The sequence below is a fragment of the Apaloderma vittatum genome, unplaced genomic scaffold (assembly GCF_000703405.1).
Source record: "Apaloderma vittatum isolate BGI_N311 unplaced genomic scaffold, ASM70340v1 scaffold27579, whole genome shotgun sequence".
NCBI classification, from domain to species: Eukaryota; Metazoa; Chordata; class Aves; order Trogoniformes; family Trogonidae; genus Apaloderma; species Apaloderma vittatum.
Window position 1 is genome coordinate 4,329 of NW_009735010.1, and position 17,477 is coordinate 21,805.

At 42.6% G+C, this 17,477-nt stretch overlaps 2 protein-coding genes across 2 annotated transcripts in view; one reads left to right on the forward strand and one right to left on the reverse strand.

Annotated features, from left to right (window-relative positions):
- Positions 1-9,821, forward strand: part of ORC2 (origin recognition complex, subunit 2) — a gene marked incomplete at its 5' end in the record, with an annotated part of 14,023 nt that extends 4,202 nt beyond the window's left edge. The window contains 10 exons of the mRNA XM_009876469.1: positions 527-714; positions 1,299-1,397; positions 3,031-3,140; positions 4,657-4,789; positions 5,163-5,259; positions 6,919-7,065; positions 7,627-7,798; positions 8,120-8,181; positions 8,962-9,080; positions 9,710-9,821. Coding sequence (XP_009874771.1) covers positions 527-714; positions 1,299-1,397; positions 3,031-3,140; positions 4,657-4,789; positions 5,163-5,259; positions 6,919-7,065; positions 7,627-7,798; positions 8,120-8,181; positions 8,962-9,080; positions 9,710-9,796 — 1,214 coding nt within the window. The remainder of the gene's footprint in view (positions 1-526; positions 715-1,298; positions 1,398-3,030; positions 3,141-4,656; positions 4,790-5,162; positions 5,260-6,918; positions 7,066-7,626; positions 7,799-8,119; positions 8,182-8,961; positions 9,081-9,709) is intronic.
- A 2,754-nt stretch (positions 9,822-12,575) lies between these two features.
- NIF3L1 (NIF3 NGG1 interacting factor 3-like 1 (S. cerevisiae)) lies at positions 12,576-17,473 on the reverse strand (the record flags this gene model as incomplete). The annotated part of the gene is given in 7 exon segments (XM_009876470.1): positions 12,576-12,785; positions 13,755-13,838; positions 15,184-15,322; positions 15,659-15,785; positions 16,188-16,353; positions 17,246-17,341; positions 17,344-17,473. Coding segments are annotated over 7 exon segments (927 nt in total), but the record flags the coding sequence as incomplete, so codon positions are not given.
- Between the last annotated feature and the right edge of the window lie 4 nt (positions 17,474-17,477).

Below are 17,477 nucleotides of genomic sequence, written 5' to 3' on the forward strand. Positions count from 1 at the left end.
ATTTCCAGTAACTGGTTGGCTATATGTGCTCAGAGTGAATCCAGAGGAGAGCAGTGTGTGGCATTCCATGTTCGGTTCCTTGAGAAACCAAGACAGAGCCAGATTCCCTCTGTGCTCTTCAATCAACATTGCTAACAAAACGTTTTTTTGGAGTGTGGCGCAGAAGACACTCAGTTTGCATGACTGACATTTGGGAAAACTGATGTGGAGACGTTAAGAGAAAGGGAATTCCATTGTCCATTTTTAGTCACTTTTAATGATGGAATTATGTTTCTTAGTTTGTATCAAGTTATTGAGGAGCAAGCTTTACTGAACAGAAATTTATGAGCCTAGAAGTGGGCAAGATGTAGCTACGTGTGCTTGCAGTCCTCTTAAGCTTTGATTTAACTTTTTTGTGAACTGTATTTAAGAATCATATGCATAAAAAACATCTAGAGAATGCATATGAGAGAGAGAGAGAGATGATGCAAAATGTATTCTGTGTAAGAAGTCATTCCTAGCTTTTAACCTTAAATTTGTGCTCTAGCTCCAGATCAGTATTTAGAAAGCGAAAGTGAATATTCTGCTTCCTGCTCAGAGGAGGATGAGGAGGAGGAGGAAAACCCGAAAGAAGTCAGCACTGCTTTACCAGGTCGAAATACCCCTGCAGAAACTAAGGCAGCATCCACACCTCCCAGAAACAACCTAGCCAGAAAGCATAAGGAGGAGAAGATGGTGAGTCTGCAGAAAACACATCCCTGAGGTAGCAGGCACGAGGGAGTGTTCAGTGACAACAAGGTGTCGGTGACCACACCCCACCCTGGGGAGGAACTGCTAGACCCATTTCAGATCAAACCAGCTTTTGTGGGACTTCTGAGCCATCCCTGTTGGACAGGCATGATGTGAGCCTGTGGGTAATCCAGTTTGTATCCTCTGCAGCTCCAGAAGTTCGAAGATGTCTGTGGAGCAAGAGACCTTGTACTGAGAAAGGATGAATAAGTTGACTCTCTACCACCAGAAGAAGCACATGCTACCTTCTCTCTTGGTGGTCAGCTTCACTGTCTGCTTTCCTTCCAGCCCCAGGGATTCCTGTACTCCCTTAGAATTATTGCTGAGTTCTGTTCTCTCAGAATCTCTTCTCTGTCTCTCTCTTTGGGAAAGAACCATCCGACTAGGTTAGCTTTGGCAGAATGCTACTGTGGAAGCCGTTTTTGCAAATATCTTCTGGCTTTCTACTCCTCCTGTATCTCCTATTGGCCATCTTTGTGGGTGCAAAGAGAGAGAGTAGGAGTGTGGCTAAGCTTGCTCTCTGTTTTTAGAGCAACCTGGTGGAGGAATATTTTGAAGCTCACAGTAGTTCCAAAGTGCTCACTTCAGACCGAACTCTGCAGAAGTTGCGGAAGAGGAGACTGAATCAGGTACACTTCATAGCAAATCATGCAACTCCTGGAGCTTTTTATTTCTTTGATGAAGGTCTTGCTGACTGAAATTTACTGACATTGCTGTTTTCACTTTATTTCTGCTGATTACATTCTTGGTGGTAAGGCTGATTTAGGTACTGTTTTAAGGATTAAGTCTCCCACTGGTCCTCTGAGCAGGGCAGTGCCCAGCTGTTTGAACCTGAGACGGTAGTGGAAATGCAGGGAGAAGGCACTATCAGGTGAGCAGGTAGTTGAAAGCTGCAGTTGCCAGAACAGGTTAAACTTTTCTTTTGGGGGAAGAGAAGAGGGGCAAGCAGAGTTGTAGAGACCTACCTTAAAAATTGTCACCAAAACAGCATTTTTGTCAATAAAATGCTTAGGTGAATTACAAGGTCTTGGCTATTTATGTGTAGGGGAAGTTGAGAGAGTCCTTTTCATCTGACCATTACTATGTCAAGCCACATGCAGCACTGGGAGAGCTCTAAATGTTGTCACCTAGTCTGTGAAATGCATTTTGTCCCAGTTCCTAGGAGACAAGAACAGTCTAATTGTGAATGAACTACTGGTGGCTTTGTTTTCCGTGTGCCACTCGTAAAAGACAGATCAAAGCAGGCAGTTGCAGCCTACAGGAACCAGTGCCAGGGAAGTGTGTAAAGCTCTCGTATCTGTGACTGCTTTTTGCGTCCATCTGTATCTTAAAAGATGGCCTGTATGCATACTGCCCGATGCCGGCTCCTTTCTGGAATTGCTACCCAGGGTAACACCTGGATTTTTAACAAGCTCTTGCATAACACCTCTGGAAGGAAATCAAGGCTTTCAGTATTAATCAATTGCTGGCTCCAGAGAAACTGAAAGCTTAGCAGTTCTGTCTCTCAATGCTTTGTGTTTGTTTTGACACATTGCAGCTCTCTCTGCATTCTTTCCAGAGTAAACTGTCTTCCACTGCAAGGGAGTGGAAAACAAAGCTGTTAAAATTGAAGAAAAAGGGAGGCTGGTTTAGATGTGATGGCATTTGTTATGCTACTATGTTGTTTAAACATCAGCATTCCAGCGTATCTTTAAAGCTGGATTAATCCTTTGATTGTTGATGCTTTTGAAATAATAACTTTTTCTACATTTAGCTGTCAGCTGCAAATTATTTCATTTCTGCTGTATTTCTTCAGGGCAGTGTTTGTAAGCATTCTCTTTTAGAGGCAAACACCTGAACCATTTCTAAGCCTGTCGGCTGGAGCCCTTGCCCCTGTAAGCAGGGTTGTGGTGTCGGTGTCTTCCTGACGCAGTGCCTGGTGCTGTGTTAAGCGCCAGATGTGTCCGCGATTCCAGTAGTGCTTTTCCAAAACTCGGCAGGAAGGGATAAAACACCGCGCGATATCAGTTCTAGTCCTAGTCTGGCTGCCACTGCCCACAATTACTTAATCTCTGGTTTGTTTCTCCAGTAGTGAAACTGTGCTTAGCAGAGTCTTTGTGGGGAAAAAAAAACACAGCCCACAAATGGAGTGTACTGTCAGTAAAAACTATTTTGCTCCCTAGCTAGAGAGCATACTAGAAGGATATTTGTAAGGACTGTAGATTTCTGTCTTATTTTTCCTCAGCTTTGGATGACTGTTGTCTTACCTCTTTCTGAACACAGGAAACACTGCATGACCTTTTGAGAAAAGCTCCCCTTGCCTATGCTGAAGAAATTAAAGAGCTAAACCAGCAGCATGAATCCCTGTTTTCCAAGTGGATGCTGCAATTACAGTAAGTATCCAGTGAGAATGACTGAAGAAGCCTCGGAAACAGGCACTACCCTCATGTCAGCAACATCCTCTGGATGAGTTAAGGAGCCACTTTCTTTCTTTGATTGCTTAGATTTAAAATTAGGTGACATTAATTTAGTACAGTGTTTCCTGTAGACTAAATCGTACCTGACTAACTCCTTGAACTGAATCCCTGAAGTGAAACGAGGTTGCCTTCTGCCTGGCTGTTTTGTGTGTGCTTTTGTTAACCAAGCTAGAGGGTATTCACAAGGAGGGAAGATGAATAGTGAGAAAACAAGGAACGCGTGTGATGAGAAAAGTGTCCTTTACGAACAATCAGTTTTGCTTACAGCAACGTAATTGGTAGTGAGAAGCCCACAGTAAGTGGCTATCACCAGTGGTGTAGCAGTTGACTTAGAATGCCTGAAGTACCTGGTGATCTAGGCACAAAGAAACCCTAATGCTTTTGGAGATGTTAAGAGTATAAATTTTATCTGTGTTTGTGTGTAACTGTGGGAAGGAGAAAAGATTAAGCATCCAGGGAAGCAGATGGGGAAGTACAGAGAGCTGTGAGATTCTGAAGCGCCTCACAGAAGGCAGGCAGCCAGCTCTGAAGTGCTGAGGCAGGAGGTTGGTGAGGAGAAAGCCCCTTGGAAGCTCTGCAAGGGAGCGAACTATAAAGAAATGGGAACTGACTGAGCATATGAAAAAGACGTCAGTTTTTCAAGTTGGAGAGTTGCAAGAGGAGGAATTCGCTGTGACTTGGTGATCTGGGCAGATGGTTGGAGATAATATGTGGCCTGGGCAAATGTGTGGAGATAGACGTGGCAGGGTAGAAGAAACAAATCTGTAGGTGACGCTGAAGTGAATGGCAGTTGTTGAACGCCTTACCTTTGCCTGGTGTTATTTGAGTGACCTGATACTCTTCTTTCTGGTCAAGGTGATGCTTTTCCAGCTTCTCAAAAATAAACAAAGCTTTGCGATTCCCTGCCATGTTCTCATTTTGCTTTCCTGCCTCTTTCTCTGTGCAACAATTGGGATAAGAAAAAGGATGAAAATAGTTTAATTTTTCTTTGAAATTGTGCCTGTGGATCAGAGTACAAAACTGCTATGTAGGCTTGCTTTTTTTTCTTGTAATTACTGTGACCCATAGTAAACATTTAATATAATCACTGGTGAGGGGGTGAATATGAATGCTGGTTACTCTTCATTATTTGAAGTTGCAGATCTGGTCTCACGTTCTTGGACAGTACCATTTTGTTCCATAGACATTTTGCTAAATTTGTGGGCCTTCAGGCTGCTAAAACACTTCTTTTACTAGGATGCATGTGTCACATATCGGATTCCATGCAGCTTATCTTTTTTGTCAGCTGTGAGACAAAGATAAGCCTGGAATTGATGAAACATGAAGTTTTTGGAGGCAAGATTGCAATGGATCATTTTGCTTAAGGAATGTATGAACTTAAAAAGGAACTTGTACTTTTTTTGCTTCAATGAGTTTGCTCAATTTTCTGCAGCTTGGGTTTCAATATCGTGCTTTATGGACTGGGCTCAAAGCGTGATTTGTTAGAGAAGTTCCGTACCTCTATGCTCCAGGATTCTGTTCACCTTGTGGTTAATGGATACTTCCCCAGCATCACTGTGAGATCTGTAAGTGTGGGAAAAGCTAATGGCTTTGTCTAATTATCCTGTGTTACAAATACCTCTAGAGTCTTTCAACACAAAATATTAAGGAAATTTGCTGCAACCTATTGCAGCAGACTCTTGAATGAAGAGTAATTCCTGGTTTTTTAAGAGTTTAAAGAATTGCCTTGATTCCCATCATGAATAGATACTCATCAGTCTAAAATATTATTTTATTTCACTATTTTGAATTTTTCTGTTTGTGTTCGCTGTTTGGAGGATTTGATGGTAAAAATCAGATTACCTCCTTCATGGCAGTCAAGGGCTCGGTTTCAGATTTTCTGCACTACGTCCTTCAGTGCCAGGGCCCTTCAGATGGGACAGCTGTTTTCTTTTTCAGATTCTCAGCTCTGTCACAGAGGAGGTACTGGACCATGTAGGGACCTTCTGCAGCCCCCTTGACCAACTTGAATTCATCAATAAAAAGTTTAAAGAAGGTAAAATTACTAACTTTGTATGTGAAAACGTTAGAGTCCACTTATTATTAGGAGAGCCTGGATATTTTCTTTCCTCATACTTTTCATATGTGCAGTTAGTTTCTTAATTTGTTGTAGCTAGCATATGTTCTTGCTTGTAATTTATGCCACATATATGAAGCATTTATATACCCGGAGTATATGTGTGCGTGATTCCCAAGCAGTTACCTCAGTCAGTGTTTCATGCTCCAAAGTTCTCTGGAAAGGGCAGGAGGCAAGCACAAGTGTTTTAATAAGACAGGAGCTCCTCAGCCCTTTGGCAAGCTGAAATGCTGACCTCTCTTGCACTTAGCACAGTGCCTTTGTGCTTTATTTACAGAGTGCTTCTGTAGCCTCATATTTCCTGGTGGAAGAGGAGATAGGTAAACCCCAGCTGCATGAGAGAACCTTGTTCTCAGTGGCTGCTTGAGGACCTGATATAAACCTTGTTAAAATCAACAGAATGAAGAACTCACCAACAATTTGGAATGACAGTCGCTGACAGATACCAAGTCCTTTGAGCTCCTCTGGAAAATCATGGTCTAAATTTCAGTATTGGCTGGGTTGAGCTTTAAATATGCATGGTTTAGTGGAAGGGTCGTTTAAATGTAATACATGCAAATACTGACATTAAGATGAAATAAAGGAAAGCAGCATCAAACAAGTGGGTTAGAATTAGGTTCAAAAGCAAAATCAAACAGGTATTGTCACACAATGCTTGCTGAATTATTTTTGAACGTCTGTTTTACTGCTTGTGTGTATATACACAAATTGCCACGAGTCTTAATTCCGCATGGTGTAGTGTTTACGTTCTTTTTTCCATTGTTACCTAATGAGTATTTCTGGTGGGACTGAGTGAAAAAGATTGATGAACAGTGGTACCCACCCAAATCTACAGAAATCAGTCTTGTGTAGTACACTGTAGCTGATCTGACTGGGAGTCTGAGGAACCTTTGGTTTCTGTGGCAGCAAAGTATGTATCCATTTGCACAAAAACTGGCTGCTGTTCAGATATTGTTTCTGGATGCAGGAAATAGCTGTTCCCAGGGGTAAGTACGGTAGCAACAAGCAAGCTGGAAATCTTAACATCTACAATTTGCATTATCCGAGATAAGTCCTTGTAACTTCCTTTGAGGACTTGGGAAAGATCTCAAATGAAGATAGTAAGCTCTAGATCCAGGCCTGAATAGAAAATGCATTTTCATTGCGTGAGGAGGAGCTTAAGGATCCTAGTCATGTAACTCAAAAGCAGCTGCACAAACTGTGCTTAGACTTGCATCTTAAAATACTTTTGAATGACCTTGAATCGCAGGACTGAGCCATAGCTGAAGGGGCAATTCCTGGTAATGCCACAAGCAAATGGAAAGCGGAATATAAGAGAAAAGCTTAAACTGGAAAGAGAACTGCAGCTGTGACAAGAACTGCAATGGAGGGGATTGAGAAAAAGCCTTTCAGCTGCTCAAAAGCACCAAGTGTGAGGTAGAGATCAAAGGCAGCTGTACAAGGAAGGCAGTTTGATACCGGAGTGATGAATATGGAGCCTGATGGGATAGACTTGTCCTGGGCTGCACTGGGAATGGGAAACCACTTTTTGTGCAGTTCCTTTAATTGATTCTCTGTTGTTTTTTTCTGATCTTGCAGATTCATCTTTAGAGCTCTATGTCCTCATTCATAACCTGGACAGCCAGATGTTGAGAGGAGAGAGAAGCCAGCAGATCCTTGCACAGTTATCCTCTCTGCCTAGCATTTACCTCATTGCCTCTATCGACCACATCAATGCTCCTCTCAGTGAGTCTCCTTGGGCCTGATGTTTCAAAGAGAGAAGACTCTATGTTCTGCCTTGGGCCTGCTGTGTGTGTTTCATAAGCTTATGTATTGCTGTTGAAGTGCAAAGTAGACCTGGTGATGTATGTGTGGTGGTCACGGCTAGAAGGCCTGATGGAGACTGTGGCTGTGTTGAACCAAAATTGTATAGAGATAGTGAGAACTACCAGTCAGTGCTCATAGCATACAGATAGACACACAGCTTCTGACACCGTTTGATTTAAGGCCTTAGGGAAACGGAAATTAGAGGTTATGTCTGTCCTTGCATCTAAACAGTTTTGTTTATCAGCACACTGTTGGCTCTGGAAGGCTTTTCAGTGTATCTGTGAAGCTGATACAAAATATTTTGTTGCAGAGAATTCGTTTTGTATGAATTTGCAAGCACGTGGCTGTACATATTGTGAATTTCACAAGCATATATTGTTTCCTCAAATCCTACAGTAGCAAATTTTACTGTTGCTTATTTAAAACCTTTAAAAGCTACATCTCCCAATTCTGTCTGCTTTTTCTTTTCTCTCTGTCTAGTGTGGGACCAGGCAAAGCTAAGTCTCTACAACTGGCTTTGGTATGAAACAACAACATTTAATCCTTATGCGGAAGAAACATCTTACGAGAACTCCCTTTTAGTACAACAATCTGGGTCTTTGGCTTTGAGCTCCCTAACACATGTCCTGCGCAGCCTCACTCTCAATGCCAGGTGAGACACAGTCACACTTTGTAGTGGCACCTGCTGAAGACCTAGTCCTTACTAGGTTACTTTGGCCTACACCTGGCAGGAGGCAATCCCTGCTTCCTGACAACAGTATTCAAGATGAAGATGGTAGGACTTGGGTTCCAGCTGACTGGTTCCTTTAAACGAACGATGTTTGGATAGCAATCTTTGTCCAGTGATGAGATTCATGCACAAAGTCCTGGTCACAAGGGAAAAAGCAGTAAATATTTTCTAATGATGAGTTTTGGGGATTGTTAGGTTTGGGTTTTTTCCTTTTGACTTTTGTCCTCTCATCCTTTCACAAAGGGGGATATTCAGACTGCTTGCTCAGTACCAACTGGAGAACAAGGACAACCCATCCTATCCGGGTATGTACCCACCTTTTCTCATCTGTTTGGCGTGTTGCCCTTGCCGGCTCAGTCAGTAGCTCTGGCTTTTGGCGCATAGGTTGCATCACTGACAGCACAGGTGCTGTGACTGTTGGCTCAGTGAGACGTGGTGGCACGGGCTGTCTTTCTAGCAGTGCTGTGTCTGACTGGCAGGAAATCAATAGACTGGCTGGTTCTGCAGGGCCTCCTTTTACTGTTGTCTGCTTTGATATTTAGACATGACTGAGACCATTCATGAGGGACTGTGGAGGTCAAAAATTAAAGAAAGAATATAAATTTGCATAGCTAGCACTTAAAGGACCAGTGAAAGATGAGGTTCTGTTCCCATGTTGCTCATATCCATGTGACTTCTGATGTATCACTGCTTTCTAGGATACGTGTGGAATACTCTGTCACTGTTTCTAACAGGTGCTGCAGGGGACAGGCATAACGTGCTAATGGTAAAGAAAGTTGGAAGTAAGGTGGAGGACCTAGAAATTAAGAGAGATTAACCATGCTGAGAAGTACATTTGAAGTGCTATTAAAATTCCACTAGGCAAACAGGGTGACCAGAACTTTAATTCAGCTGTTTATTTGCTGAAATACTAGCTTGGCTGCATACTTGAAAGACATGATGATATTAATATAACCACTATGGTCTAAGCAAAGCAAGATTTGTAGGTGGAGGTAATATGCAGTGTTAGACCTGGAAAAACCTGACAATCTTACCACTTCAATTTCTTTATCTCACCTTTTTTTTTTTTTTTTTAAAATCTCCAGGGCTCTCTTTCCAAGACTTCTACCAGCAGTGTCGAGAGGCTTTCCTTGTGAACAGTGACCTGACACTCAGGGCACAGCTGACAGAATTCAGGGACCACAAGCTTATCCGGACCAAGCGGGTGAGTTGGGCGAAGAAGGTAACTTTGGGTATTCAGCCACTTCGTGGCTGCTAAGTATCCCTAAGACACCACTCTGCAGCTTACAGTGAGGCTGTACTCTCTGAAGCACCTAGGGACTGACAGAGGGCCGAAATTCTGTAATTGTGGCTTTCTCTATGCCTCGAATCTGTTGATTACACAGATAAGGAGCTGTAAAAGTGCAGCGTGCTTTGGTTACTCAGCATCTCTTTGGTTACTCAGCATCTACAGGGTCTCTTCTTCCTGAGGACCTTCAGAAGTCTGGAGCCTGCCAGTCTGCTTCCAGTAGTTACCTGTATTTACATGAGTGAAGAATAGTCCTAGTAATGAGCCAGCACAGTAAATACTAGATAGGGAACACAGCTTGAGCTGTGTAGTGTTACATTAGCATAGCCCACCAGAAGATTTCTCATATACTGACTTCTCTCAGTATTTGTGGATTTCCAGCGTTGCTCTAGTGAAATATTCCTGGGTTTTAGCAATGTAGTCGTCCTGAATGCAGGCCAGCTCGCCGAGACCACAAATAACCATTAGTGTTGCAGTGCTTTCTGGTGGCTTACATTGCACTGTGTACAGGTGTTAACAGAATGTGTGTGCATGTCTGTTCTCAGGGAGCTGATGGTGTGGAATACTTATTAATTCCTGTAGATGACACTACCCTGACTGACTTCTTAGAGAAAGAGGATGAAGATGTATAACGTCTGTGTTCTCAAAGCATCTGCGGCAGTTGCTCTCAAGGGCTGCTGGAGAGGAGGCCTCATATTCAGATCTCACTCCCTCCAACCCCAAGGCTGCTGAGCTACTCATGTAATTGTAATGAACGATTCTCGTTGTTCAACTACTTCAGGTAGTTTGGAATGATGACTTCCATAAGCAAGACACGTCCTGCTCTGTCGTTAGGTTTGTCTGCTTTGTCTCTTAGCTTGAGTGATGCCTTCTTTGTATCTACGCAGCCAGCCTCAGAGCCAGAACAACAAATTTGGTAAGATTGTGCCTTCTGCTCTATGCCTTGCCAGACGTGAGGGTTTGATTGGAGCAGCTTACTTGGGAAGTGGAAGTGACTAGACTGTCAGAGCTTTCGTTTGTACTAGTGGTCCAACTTCTCTCAACTGAGTGCATTCCAGTGCTCTTTTACCGGTCCGACAACACTAGCTTCCAGTGTGTGAAGAAGCTGAGATTTGTAATGCCAAGAGCCCTGCCTTGACTGCCTGAGGAAAGGAGAATACTAGTGGGTTTGCAACACTGTGGGTAACTTAACCAAATTCTGGCAATAGAACTGAAGGACTTGCCCCAAACCCAAATTCCTTTTCTATACAAAGATAATCAAAACTGTGATGGACTTAAGTCATTACCTGTTGGTGTGGGTGAGAGGATCAAGTTTCTTTCATCCATTTTCCAAGTTGCAGAGGCTGTGAAGTTTGTTTATTTTTTAAATGGTTGATTGTATATATATATTTTTTTACATCAGGAGTGTCCACTGATCCTGGAGGAGGCCTTAAACACTGCTTATAAGCTCTCCCCTTTTTTTAAGCCGTTAGAGGTTGTGACACTGCTGAAGTTTGACAGCTTTTCTTCACTTTTTATCTCAGGTATGTTGTGGGAGTAAGTCCTACAGTTCCATCAACTAGTCTGCCAGCCAGACTTCAGGGACTCTGTGTGTCTAATATTTGGTAGCTGTGTTACAGCTTGATGTTGTAATAGTTCAAATCAATCAAATAAAGTACTTTATTAATAAACTTTGGAGAATGTGTCAGATCCTGCCTATTGCTACTTAAGCTACCATTGGAATCACTAAAACTGGGATCATCCAAGTTCCATAGGTTAGGTGTAGAGCTCAAGAACAAGAACTCTGCCAGTAGGAGATTTGTTCTTGGAAGAACTTGAAGGTACTGCAGCTAAGCAGCAACTACATTCTATTTTACAGTCTCTCCACAGTTCCTCTGAAACCCAATTTATGAGTATCTATGGAAGACACCACCTGTTGTGTTTACGGGTAGTGATATTGTGGTGCATTTTCCGTGCAATTATATCTGGTTTTCTAGATGTGAAATATACTTTAATGACATGCTATAATCATCCTGAGCTGGCCACTTACGAGTTTTGATAAGACTCCCAGATGGCCATGCAGGCCCAGAGGAGGTCTGCAGGAGCTGCCACCCATTTGCTAAGAGAAGGTTAATTTTAAACCAGATTTTGGCTGCTGCTGATTCTGTGATGCAACGTAAAGAAAAATACTATGATTACCTGTGGGTTTCATGTTAAAAGTATTTTATGCTCATTTCATGCTGTTTCTGAAGTTACCCCACCTATGGATTATTTTTTCTGTCTCTTGAATTCTGGGTATGTAGTAAGGTAGCATTTTAATGTCTCCTATAGCAACACAGAACTGTTGGAGCTGGAGGGATCACTTCTGTAATATTTGCCTGTACTTGGGAAAGAAGAAATTTCTTCCTGCTTCCTGTTCTTCAGCTTACTGAGAAGTCTTTGTGGTATTGACTAGAATAACAGCCTTTTTATATCCTCAGTAGCTTCAGGTAATACTGGAGCCACCTCTTTCCACTTAAATTTAAGTGGAAGAAGACACACATAATTTTGCAGTAAAGACATTACTTTATGAGGCAGTTTTATTAACTTAAAAGGATGGTGTCAAGATTTTTACAGATTTGCAATGGAAATATTTCCATTTTGTTTAAATATTCTTGTGTGTACATAATCCAGAGATGGTAAGGTATATGACTAGGAGAATTGAATTTCTATTTAAAAAAAAAACACAACAAAACCCCTTACTTAAAAACTAAGCATTATTGGTGGTGAAAATGCTTATTCAGTTTCCGTAATTCTGTAATGAAGAGCTATAGTTATATAAACTGTTTTAAAAAGGAAGTAACAAAGGCACATTAATTTACAGCTGTATTAAGGAACTGAGTTTTAACCTTCCAGATTTTTTTTAAAAAGCCTTAAATCTGCATTAATGATAGACTGTGCGATGGAATACTAGTACCGAATACCTGAACTGTGTTGCCATATTTGCATATGAGTGGTGTCTTAACAAAAAAGTTAATGCAAACAGGCAATCCACTCTCTTTCATTAACTATTATCGGGAGATTTGGTAGCTGAAATATCAGTGACTTGTACTGGCATGATTCAGCATAACTACAGTAGGGCCGAGCTGCTGTATAAGCTTAAAACTGGAGATAAGTCAAGCTTTCATATTTTACCCAAACCAATCTTTGAGTACCATGGTTATCAAATCTGTCTAATTAGACTATGCCCTAGTAGTAAATTTCTTGAAGTGCAGCCCAGTAATTGAGTTAAATCAGCATTTGGTAGTCCAAAACAAGCATTTATTTATATGACAGAATATATCACACACTTTTGAGGGAACTCATAACACAATCATTCTTTACTGAATCAATTCAGAGCACCTTGATTAACCTTACAAGTCTGTGCAAGGTACCATGAAAGTCTTGCCTGATTTCTCTCACTCCTATTTTTTTTTTCCTATGCCACCTGGAGTGGATCTCTATCTTTCTCAGACACAATTATGTTGATTTTGTTCTGTAGGTGGATAGCTAGCGTGTTGCGCAGCTCTGCCAAGAAACCTCGTTCGGTGTTACTGTGCTCACACAGAATAACACTTATCCCATTGGCCACTGCATCCAGAACGTCGTGGTGGGACATCTCTCCTGCCATTTTGAGAAAGAAATGCCATATAGATCACTAGCAGTACAGTTTAGGTAACCAGTTCTTTGCAATGTATGCAGAATCTTAGCTAGAAGCTAGGAAGACGTAACAGGGAATGCAGCACTATCTGCTCTGTCTGAGAATGCTGAACGCTCCTGCTCTAGTGACCCCTGATTTCAGGCGATTTCCCCTGTATACAGCTGAGACAAACCCGGAGAAATTCCCCGCCGCCTTGGAACAGCGGCAGATCCTGCCTTTTCGGGCAGGAAATAAGAATGCATGGAGTTGTTTGGGCATGGGCTGCCTGGATGTCACGTGGGTTGCTGTGATGGAGGATGGCAACTGAGAAGCCTGGCATAGAAGTTGTCCAAGGGTTGGCTCTGCAGGGCTGACCCCCTCACAAGGCGGAGATGGGGCGCACCTTGCTGAAGAGCTTGCTCGAATTAAGTACTGCAGGAGCAAGCTGGAGGGAGTAGCTGTCCCGCTGCTGGGCAAAAAGATAATGGACCAGGTGTCCCTTTGGTATCACTGTCCACAGTGTATCTCTGTGGGGTTCCTTTGGAAGATGCTGTAGACTATGTTACATTCCATTTTCCTGCAGGGAATTCTGTAGGGAACTGAGGAAATACTTTGTATCTTGCCAAAGGAGAAACACACTGAAGGTTGCAATAATCAACACTGATTTTTTGTGTTGAAATAATGCATGTCTAGCAACATTGTAATTCAAATAACCTTCACTGTGCTGCGCAGCTGCCTGATCCATGTTATTTCTACTTCAGTGTTTCTCAGCTATAATGGGTAATTCTTAAAAGGTTGGGCTAGATGATCCTTGAGGTCCCTTCCAACCTGGTGACCTATGATTCCATGATTCTTTCTAGCCAAAGCTTTCAACAGCCAGTCAACTCTGTTTTCAATTTTTTTTTCCTAGTGACTATTTTTATAAAGAACAGAACAGCAACATAATCTTTTACCTGTGAGATAGAGGTCAGCTTCTGTCCCCTTCAGGATGCTGCTCCCAGAACCAGCGCACAGAGCAGCCTTCTTCACTGGCGATTCTGCAGGAATACAAGGTGCCACAGTAAAACTCCATTCCCTCTGCTCAGCCCTCATGTCAGTATTGCTATTAATTGTTTCACAGTAACTACTACCTTGATTTTAGGGTCAATGTATATATGCTGAAGGAAGAGACCCATCAGTCAGTTTGAAAAGAGTCATGGGCCTGTAGTATCTCTGATAATTCAGCAAAATCCTCTCTGTACCAAAGAGATGTGTAGACTTTTTTTTTCCAAGGAGTAGGAAAGTTCACAGTACAAGCATGGAGGCTGGCTGCTGGCTAGCTCTTTCCTAGTGAGGTGTTACTGATCTAGGTTTCTGAACCTTTTGAGAGGCTGCTGCTCCTTCCAGGACTCTTGTGTTCCACCATCATTAAATTTTCCAGTTAACGATGCCACTGAGGTAGCATTTTGCCTCTGAGATAGGCTGGTTCCTAACCTCCATCTTGCAGACAGCCAGTCTCAGTGCAAGCCAAGAGCTGCTCCATGCCATCCAAAAAGCTATGATTGCAGATTCCGAGCTATTACATGTGTGATAGTGACAGGAAATGTCACTACATGTATTATGTTCACTAGGGAGAGGGACATATGACGGAGGGAGAGAGAGAGAGCTTTCCAATTCCATTAAGGTTTTACAGTATGTTGCCATGTAATTACTGTTCATTTAAGAGGAATCACACCACTACAATCCCACACCATAGTGAGAGGCTTCAAAATAGTTTGGGGTTTTTTGTAGTGCAACTGATAGCATAAGAGGTTTCTAGTAAGACTTCTGTCTCACATGTTACCAAGAGCTCTCAACAAACGTGGTCTCACAAATTCTAACAGTTGTACTCCTTGGAGATTAGGATAGGTAACTGGGATAAGAGGATGCTTGCTCCATGTTTTACTAGTGACTCACTGTTTGAGTTAGGATAGTTCATCTTATTTCTCTTGCATCAAAACATGGATAGTCACATGTTCACAAGGATACCATAAAGTGTCTGTTTTAAGGTGGTTCAAAATTTAACATTCAGTCACAAAAGGGGGTGTGCAATGAAGTGGCACGCATTTGTGTCTGATATCCCAGGGGGGTAGGAAATCTCAGTCATTATACAAATTACAAAAAAAGACATCTTGTATTCAACTTGTGCTGTCCCTTCTTCACAGTGACAACCAGTATAATACAGAATTTCCAATTAAAAATACAGCTGAGATCGTATCATGTAAATTCTAAAATGCTGCTCCTTAACAGTGCTTCATACTACTTGGAAGTAAACCTGTTGCACACACTCATGCGCACACTCACACTCCTTGTTTTCCTGGAATACTCGTTCTAATAGACAGTCTTACTTGCAGGCCTGTTTACCTAGTGTCTTGCCCATTCCTAGGGCTAAGCGGACGTGGGGTAATTTTAGGTGGCTTTTGATACGCTCAATTATGTCTGACAAGGAGACCGGCTCACTCAGTGTGCACAGACGTCCCATTCCAGTATGGGGAAGAGGAGGCTGAAAGGAAATTAAAATCACAGTGAGAAAGCTGAGTGTGTTGGGCATCCAGCAATGCCTCTGAACTTCATGAAAAAAATGTATGTGGCATTCTCGAATGTAACATACTAACTACACTAGCTATTGGAACCGATTTAGGAATTAGTACAGGCCACACAGCTATTTTGTTGTTTTGGAAAACATGTGTGGCTGCAGCTCTCCACAGGTCAGTATTTCAGAGCACTGACAGGGCAGCACAGGAAACCTGTGATGCTACTGAGCACTAGATTTCAGCGGTTAGGGCACTCAGCTCACATAAGTAATAAATTCACTGGAAGCAATATGTGGTTGTGTTACCTTTTGTAATAAGAGAATCTCAGTCTTGTGATAAAGAAGGCTCTTCTGGGACAGTAATGCCACCACCTCCAACAGCGCTTTCTGAGAACAGTTTAAACTGACTCGTGTTTGCTCCTCACCTTCAACCCTGAGGAAAGACATGCCTGGTGCTTGCTAAGAAAGTAGACAAAATTTGGGGCACATATTAATATAAACGAAAGCTGTTCTATCCCAGTGGCTATTCTACCAGTGAGAAAGGAAAAAAAAGAAGGCACTGTAATAGCCTAGCCTAGTCTAGTCCACGCTCTTGGAAGAAACAGATACAGGAATAAGTGTCCTCATCAAATCTCTTATCTACCACCTCTGAGTTGCTGTTACCATGTAGTATAATATAGATTCATCAGAAAGGGGTGATTATTCTTTAAGTTTCTAGATCTGTTGCAGAAGAAAACAGCAGCAAAGCAGAGAGGAACAACAGTAAAATACAATTTCAGCAACTTACTGTTTCAAACAACAGAAAGAGTACAACACTAGAGAGTGAAGCAAATACCTGGCAGGGAGAGTAGCGAGACAGGAGATCCCCTGAATGTCTTTGATTTTGGACAGCATCATGTCCAGGTCTTCAGTGTTGTCTGCACAGAATTCTACCCGGTGAGTACCCTCAGCTGGATAGCTGGGCGCAGTTGATGGATGCAGTGGGACAGAAGTACAGGCACCTGAGAAAACAAAAGATTGCTGGTTTATAAAGTAGGGCAAGTATCCTAATACTGACTTAGCACATATTCTAAAGAGATGCTACAAAAATATGCAAATTTTGCACAAAACCAGTGAAGTTTCTGGTTTGTAAATCAGGCTGGAAAAGACCATAGCTGTTTTCATTTATGAACTACAACACAGGATAAGAGAATTTCAGATACTTGAAGTCCTTTGCAAACAACAGAGAGAGAGCTGGGGCTGTGCAGCCCAGAGAAGAGAAGGCTCCTGGGAGAGCTTACAGCGACCTCTCAGTACCTGAAGGGGCTACAGGAAAGCTGGGCAGGGACTCCTGATCAGGGAGTGTAGAGATAACGGTTTCAGATGGAAGGAGGGTAGATTTAGGTTAGATAGGAAGAAGAAATTCTTTTCTGTGAGGTCGCTGAGACCCTGACACAGGTTGCCCAAAGAAGCTGTGGCAGCCCTCTCCCAGGAGGTGACTTTGAGCAACCTGGTCTGGTGGAGGTGTCCCTACCCATGGCTGGGAGACTCTTTAAGGTCCCTTCCAACCCAAACCATTCTCTGTTAAATTAAAGGTGGTGATTTGAAGTCAGTGGTCTAAACTTTGCAACCAAGATGGACAATAAATATGCTGTCCTGGTTCTGTGACTACATCCAGTAATACCGTCATGCATATGAAAATGTCCTTGTGTTTGCATCTGGTATTCCTCACCAAAAAAAAATTGCCTGAAATAGGTTTACTTGTAAGTACTAGAAGAATATTGGGGGGGGAGTGGGGAAGATGGTCCTCAAGTCACACCTGTAAAAGGAAGGAAAATAAGGGAAGGTCCCCACATAATACAGCATATAGCCATGAATACTTTTAATCAGTTTGTTTGTTTTTGAGGATCTCACCAAGCCCCTTTGTCAGCCAGTGATTGACTCCCTGAGGAAGGGCATCGTACGCTGTGTGTGGCGAATAAATCCCGATCCTGTGCTCCAGGGCCCACCCAGCCGCTCCTTCCAGCTGCTCCACGTCACCCGCTTCAGCGGCGCGAATATCGGCGGGTGGTAGGAAAGGACCAGGCCTGCCTTCTTCTGCACTGCCTCCTCCATCACCTCCTCAGTCAGGTCGTTGGTGAGCAGC